General features: G+C 33.8%; 1 protein-coding gene across 9 annotated transcripts in view; it reads right to left on the bottom strand.

Annotated features, from left to right (window-relative positions):
* Window positions 1-1,668: 1,668 nt before the first annotated feature.
* Window positions 1,669-7,752, bottom strand: part of LOC108742115 (protein anoxia up-regulated) — a 33,290-nt gene continuing 27,206 nt past the window's right edge. For 5 of the 9 annotated variants that reach the window (XM_018477169.2, XM_018477167.2, XM_018477168.2 and 2 more), the window contains 6 exons: window positions 7,130-7,297; window positions 4,460-4,658; window positions 3,286-3,427; window positions 2,790-3,226; window positions 2,446-2,725; window positions 1,669-1,904 (listed from right to left, as the gene is read on the bottom strand). In XM_018477169.2, the coding sequence (XP_018332671.1) occupies window positions 1,752-1,904; window positions 2,446-2,725; window positions 2,790-3,226; window positions 3,286-3,427; window positions 4,460-4,658; window positions 7,130-7,297 (1,379 nt within the window). In that variant the 3' untranslated portion in view covers window positions 1,669-1,751. Of the gene's footprint in view, window positions 1,905-2,445; window positions 2,726-2,789; window positions 3,227-3,285; window positions 3,428-4,459; window positions 4,659-5,667; window positions 6,083-7,129; window positions 7,298-7,752 lie in introns of those variants that run through there. The other 4 variants (XM_018477163.2, XM_018477162.2, XM_018477165.2 and 1 more) reach the window with 4 other exon arrangements.

Below are 7,752 nucleotides of genomic sequence, written 5' to 3' on the forward strand. Positions count from 1 at the left end.
CTCGTGAAGGTCCTGAAAGCTCGCCGAGTCCAACAGACGGACGTCATAACCTCCTTATACATACGTATATAAACGTATGTTTGTATGTATACTTAGACACGAGCATTAGTCCACAACAAACGTAATAATCAATTTACGTAATCATTAATTCTTATTACGTGGACATGATTAAGGAATTAGGGCACAAGAAGATGACATAATACTGCGACACATGCCAGATAAATGCTCAAGCAATTCCTTCATTAGGTATTGGTTGTTAACAATAATAGGTATAAGATCCTTGATAACAAATGGGTTGTTCTGTGCCTCCAAAGGTATACATACATATAGCAAATTTCAGAATGAAGGGCTTTGAATATGTTTACAGAAGATCCTTTGGATCTAGATTTACATTAATATATATACATAACAGTATTTTTCTTCGTACCTATAAAATTAGAAGATTTGTACTTACAACCAATTTTACGTTTCCTTTTAGGGTAGAGGACAGCGACCCTTCTTTAGTTCTATGTATAAAGTATAAAAGTAAATCATTATTATTATTGAAACTGCCGTCTTATTTATCTCAAATGAAAGAATTTTTTTTCAGCGGACCATTCACCGAAAAGGTTGACGTACTTTTCCGAAGTAGCTTTTTATGTTCTTTTCTTTTGTCTTTTAAAATCCTAATTACAAATAGCATTAACTTTAACTACGTTATCTTAGCAAACGTTTAATTAGTAACTAAACCACTTATCTTTTACGATTCCGTTTTACGTCTATTCTGATAACGATTTTTTTACAAGAGACTAAAAGAAAATTCTACGTTTATCAAAAAAGAGTGCAGAACGACTGGTCACACAGTCATACAGTCATACTTAATATGTGGTCTTAAGTGATACCAAATGGACGACACACATTTTAATAAGTTGACAAAATTTAATTCTAGTAGGAAACACTCAGTTTCCAAAGGAAGTGGCATTATGTCGTAATGAGATGGTTTTTGTTCCAAAAACAACAACATTGTTTGAAAATTAGTGCTTTTAATAAAATTTGTAATATATTTTATTAAATAACCTTAGTTAAAAATATAAAAATTGGATAACAATAAATAACAGCATAAAACGAGACAACAAATCTAAAAGTTGCAAACAATATTATTACAATAAAAAAGAAATGCAAAAAAAATAAATGCACTTTTAAAAAATTGTTGTACTAGAAAGAAGCAATTTAACTATTATAAGAAAAAATCAATACAAGTGTTTTTATAACAGTCCTAAAGTTTTCTTTTTGTTAACGCATTCATTCTATTTGTTTACAATTCGAAATCAATGTGATCATGATGTTTACAAGACTTTCTTAACATTATAATAAAAGTAGACAGTGCTTGGGCGATTCTTAAAACTATATCCAAATGAATTGGAGGTATCAGAAAAGAGAAAAAATTTTTTTTATATTAATAAAATGAAAGATCAATACAAAACTAATACTTTTAGATATATATAAATATGTGAAGCATTCAACAAGGTATCTACTTATATATGTAACATTTTAATAAATAATAAAAATTCAAATACGTACTTACCTTATTAATATCGACGACAAACACTCACACAACAAAAATTACTCTTTGTTTCTAGTTACTTACCTTCAATAATAATTCCACTTACCAATTAGACATTGCAACGATTGAGTTGGTACTCCTGTTCTATTCCGATTTTTCCGATACCTCCTATCAAGTCATTTAAACAAAAACAACAATGGAACTTAAACTATGCGTATTCTTCTTCGACGGTTTCTTCCGGTGCATTGTCCGCTTCCAAATCTTCGACTTCCACCGGAGTCTGTGACCTTTCGTCAGCAGGATAGTCGTTTGCTGGTGGATCATCAGCTTCGGCAACTGGTTCATCCGCAGCCTCAACCTCCTAAACAAATGATAATACGATTTGCTACAAGGATTTACTGTACTTCATTTACTTTCTCTAGCATTAAACATACTTTTTCATACAGTACATGCCAAAATTTTTGTTCAATCATGAATAGTAGTGCGAGTCGAAAACAAGCTTTAAAGTCTTTAATATGTCTTCAAATATAAATAAACATCTCGTTGATATTTTCAGTAGTAATTGGTACCAATAACAGCACATTTGAGCAATGCAATTGTGGTGGATAAAATGGTCAATTTTTCCGTGCAGTACTGTACGGATTATACGCTCCTCACCGGTTAAGAGTTTGGCCGAGAGTTGTCTCCTTCTTTTTCTGGCCTAGTGCTGTTCTTTTCTACTTTGCGCCGGTTAAACTGAAGGTCATATCGCTACAGAAACTAAACGAAGTATACCTACAATTTACTAATTTCTAAAGTATACAATCAGTCAACCAGTTGAGCATTATCCTTTTTTGTATTAGACCAACTGTTTGTATATTGTAACGGCTATGACAATTATAAACCACGATAATATAACACACCTGTTCCGCGTCATCCCTAGCTGGTGGTAAATCCTCCTCCAGCTGTTTCGCTTCAGCTTCCAACTTCTCCAACTCGGCCAATTGTCTTTCCAATTCGGCTTGCTTGGCAGCTTCTTGTGCCTCCAGATCGGCAATATCAGCTTCTGTCTTTGCCATCTCTGCCTCTTCTTTTATTTTTTCGGCGAGTTCAGCTTCTTGACGAGCAAGTTCGGCTAGTTCCTGTTCTTGCTTTTCAAGTTCTGCAAGTTCTGCTTCTTGTCTGGCCAATTCTTCGGCAATTCTAAAGATCAAACGTAGTATTAAACTTGATTACAACAAAACAATAAAAACTGTTTCATTTTTACCTTTCTTCTTCTTCTCGTTTTGCAGCTTCTTCGGCTTCTGCTAGCCGTCTTTTCTCTTCTTCAGCTGCTTCGGCTTCTTTATGCGCCCTTTCTTCCTGTTCGGCTAATTCGGCTTCTTGTTTGGCAAGTTCCGCTAATTCAGCTTCCTGCTTGGCTAGTTCAGCTAACTCAGCCTCTTGTCGTGCGAGCTCGGCAAGTTCTGCTTCTTGTTTTGCTAATTCCGCAAGTTCGGCTTCCTGCCTGGCCAATTCAGCCAATTCTTCAGCTTGGCGTGCAAGTTCCCTTTCCCGTTCTTCTTCAGCTTGTTTAGCAATTTCTTCCAATCTCAGCAAATGTTGTCGTTCTTCTTCGGCTTTAGCTTCCGCTTGTCGTCGTTCTTCTTCAATGCGGGCTTTCTCTTCTTCTGCTTCTCTTCGTTTACGTTCTTCCTCTTCAGCCTGGAATTAAATGTTTTTATTAATTTTTTTATTTGTCGACGTCATTCTACAGAAAATACCTTTCGTTTCTTTTCCTCTTTAGACTTCTTCTGCTTTTCGGCAGCTAATTCGGCTTCTTTCGCTGCATCGGCTTCTCTTCTTGATTCTTCTTCTTCCCTTTTCCTTTGGGCAGCTTCTCTCGCTTGCTCTTCGGCAAGTGCTCTTTAAAAGGGATTTCAGTTAAAAATTTGATTTTTTTATCAGTTCACATATGTATATGTGTGATGATGCATGAGTTTATGTACATACAAATGTACATTTACACCATGTATAATTATTTAGTCAGTAATGCAGATTTCATTTAAAACGCTATTGAAAATAGTGCTACTTTGCAGAACTTGTAGGTAATGATCCTAAAATCAATCTAAAAAAATTTTTCACCCTCTGTGTTTACCCCAGGAGACTATTGTCCGCTTAGAAACTTAAACCTGGTACCGCAAAATTTGTTCTTCTCTACTCATAAAGGATCAAGACTTAAAACAGAGATGTTTGATTCAAAGAGTTGCACTTTTTGGAAGAATAATGAGTGGCGACAAGGTCTGGATCGATCTGTATGATCTTGGAACTAGAAGACAGAGTATCTTTTGCGATTCACAGGGTCAAGTTTACTGCTATCTTTTTAAAGATCAAGGGGCTTTCAACAGCCAGTTGGAACACAAACTCAACCAGTTATCAAAAGCAAACGATGTCAGCAAGCGAAAGAAGTCATTTTTTAGCTCAACATCGCCTACCCTCACACAACCTAGCTGAACCGTGGTAAATTCAAGGTTTGGAGGTCTTACTTCATCCTGCATAGTCCAGACCTTGCCCCGTCTAATTTTTACTTGTTTGTACCACTTAAAGACGCCTTAAGTGAAAAAAGATTTGCCAAAAACGAGAAAGTTAGGGAAGCGGTGTAAAAGTGGCTACGGATCTAATCAAAAGATTTCTTTGTCAAAGGATTTAGAAAGCTTTTACAAGAAAGATAAGATAAGTGCATGAAGTTGCAGTAATTATTTTGAAAAATAGGCCGAATTTCGTAAAAATTCAATAAACTGTTTTTGAGTCATAACCATTTGTCTCTTTACTTATTGAGTGACGACCTTCGTACTTATTTCTTATTCTGAATTAGTTTGGATTAATTTTTTTACCTACCGTAGTGTATGTACTATGTAGATTTTTTTAAATACGCAATGGTATGATAAATGGACTCACTTTTCTTCAGCTAACCTGATTTCTTCTTGTTCTTTGCGTAATTTGGAAGCTTTGTCTTCAACAGACGTGTCATCGATTTCTCGAATTTTGGAGATTCGCTCAGCACGCTCTGCACGTAGTTTGTCGAGTTCTTTTTGTTGCTCTGACGATCTCTTGGAACCGGAAAATATCCTGGAAGGACGGTTAGGGTTCAAGGGCGCTGTAACGAAAAAGGCAAAGATTTGCTAAAACGGTACCGTAACGATTTATTTATAAAACTGTAACATTGTCATTCTCATTTATTGGAAGAATTGAGCTACTATATTTTAACACCTACGTATTATTTTCAAATTGTTTATTTATTTAAATCTCAAAATTCCACATAAAAACATTCAAAAAAACTGAATCCTGAACAGCAACAACCACGAATTTTTCGTCATTAACTTAAAACAATTAAAGACGAATTATCACATTAATATTTCATATTAACCACTATTGAGTTTCAAAGTGTTTCATATAGCATTAATAAATAATTAAACCAAGAGGACTTACCCTAAATGCCACAACACTTTTCGAGACAAAACTTGAGTGTTGTGGGAAGTCCCTTGGTTTAGTTACTAAATTATTTCATGTAGAAGTGCGTTTTAGGTTTTTTAAACGTTTCTATGCAGTTTGGTTCCATGTAATTCCACACGCAAAGTTCCAATTCCAATATCCTTTTTATTAAATACCCTTGTTCTTCCAATAATGCAAAGTAAATGCAGTATTAGTCACGGCTGTTAGTAAGAGTTTTGTTTATTGCCGTATCTTTTTATCGTTTACTTTTTAGTATTATTTTAGGTAATTAAAAGAGCTAAACTCTTAAACAACTTACGTCTTTATGTTTGTGGATTTGCCATATCCCTTTGCCAGCCGGCTGTTTATATCTTTTATTTAAGGATAGTTGTTTATACATATTTCCTTTTATGTTATGTTAAAAAAATACTTTTTCCAAAAAAATCCATCCACAAGAAAAAAACAAAAAATTATTATCACTTAAAACATGCCAGACGGATAGGAAAGACCGTAGAAGACCTGCCTGATACCCGCTCTGCGTTTTCAAAATATTTCAAAAACAACTGTTTTATTTATTGATTATTATTTTCCAATTCTATCGTTAATTATTTATTTATTAAAACAGATTATTCATTAGACAATAAAGTAAGTTCAATATTAATGAAACAAACTGCTAAGAAAATAAAATTTATTAATTCAAAACTTTCGAAACTTTAGCGCCTTTCGAATTGAGTAGTGCATTAAAATGACAACATTATCACAATATGAATTATCAGCAGCAACAACAATATTTGGAATTGATATATAAAAGTGCTTCAATTAAACAACAAAACGTATCTTCTCTTGTATAACAATTCGCAATAAGAAAAACTCCATTTTTATAAACAACAACGCACATGTACATTTCTAAATATTTATGTATATTATTAGGCAGTGACGAATTCGGCAAATAGTTTTGGTTGAGGGGTAGGGCAGGGCAGGGGTTGATATAAAGAGGTAAATTGCTTGAAGAATGAGAAAAGTGGAAGCATTATTCAACAATTTCAGTAATTTTTGGAGTCTGCTCTTCTTCGTTTAGTTTCTCAGATGCTGGAAGGAAAAATCATTGTATCAGAACACTCGTGTTAGAAACATGAAAGAAAATGTTCAAGCAAGATAGTGCACATAATAACATTTGTTAGTCCAACGAATGTTAAAATTTATTATTTATTTTAATATTTATGGTGTAGATAATAAAAAAAGTCTAAAATAAATGAAATTAGACAGGTAAATGATAAGTTAAGTCAATGGTAAATAATGTATTACTTAGTAATTATCTTTCATTCATTAATCATTAAAAAAGTAGTATTCATTCCCGTGATTTTAATACTTCATATCCCTGCTAAACTAAATATTCATCTATTTCCAATCAATCTAAAGAAGTCAGTTATCGCAAGTTAATTATACATCAAAAAGATGCTTCTAACAATGTAATTCTTCCACAACCATTATCAAAGTATCTTCCTACCTCTGATTCCTAAACCATTGATAGATACATGAAGAATATTTTTAGAAGAAACTGTTTTTTGTATGCTTAATTTAAAAAAACTTTGAGTTAGAAATATTTTGAACATACTGTATTAATGATATCCAAATCTTCCTTTAATTTTCTGAAGATGTTTAAATCAGAACACGATAAGGGATAAATAATTTTATTTATTACTAAACGAAGTCCGACGTTTCGCCTAGGGAAAGGAAAAAGCCTAGAAACATTTAGTGCTTTGATTTAAACATACTGTATAAAAGTACTAGGGAAGTATTAGACATTACAGAAACCTGTACACGTAACACATAAGGCTATTTTGCTTTAGACAGGTTTTATTCCTAATAATAGCACTTAAAACATTGCATTAAAAATTTATAATCGTAATCAAAACTATAAAAAATAAAATTACGATGTGAATGGTTCAAGAAAAATAGTTTTAATAATGGCCCTGTATACAGATGCCTCCGATCTCTCTGACCATTTAGAACTTTCGTGAGAGACAAATGAAATGGCAAAAAAAAAATGATATGACGGAATGTTACTGATGCATTGATGCGATCGATATTGGTAAGTCGTTCGATTGTTTTAGTTTTCACATGGTGAATAAGTACCTTTATCTTCTTCTCCTCTTTGAGCCTTTTCGCTTTTGAACTTTTTGATGTAGTAGCTCAGCAGTTGAATGTCGTTTTTGACTGGATCTTCATACAAATAGTCTAAGTTAGGACGTCGTTTGTAAGCACGGTCTCCAGCATATCTAATGCAAGACAAGAAGCCCGGACCTGTGCATTTATGGGAACAAATGCCGGTCAAGACTGTTTGCTGTTGCAAAGACTCAAAAAATCGTGACGTCAATCCGAAAGTGTAAATAATGTCTTAATAAATTAATTTTTCTTTGAACTTTAAATATATCTACAAATACTATTATAAAAAGCTGGATTAAATATCTTGATCAGGCTGGAAAATACCACAAATGGCGCGGTAAACGCCATCTGTAGTACGGTGCTACATTTTAGGATTACGTATGCTCCAACAAGGTCATTTCCATTTCAATCCTAAAATGTAGCATCGTACTACAGATGGCGTTTACCGCGCCATTTGTGGTATTTTCTAAAACGCGCTGTTAAGACAGCAGGTAAAAGTTGGTCTGTGTTCTGTCGGAGCTGTCTGCGACGCGCTGATGAGATCCAAAAAGATCGAAATCGCGATCCGCGTCTGGCAGTTTCGACAGAATACA

Source organism: Agrilus planipennis, unplaced genomic scaffold, assembly GCF_000699045.2.
Source record: "Agrilus planipennis isolate EAB-ADULT unplaced genomic scaffold, Apla_2.0 scaffold337, whole genome shotgun sequence".
Taxonomy (NCBI): Eukaryota; Metazoa; Arthropoda; class Insecta; order Coleoptera; family Buprestidae; genus Agrilus; species Agrilus planipennis.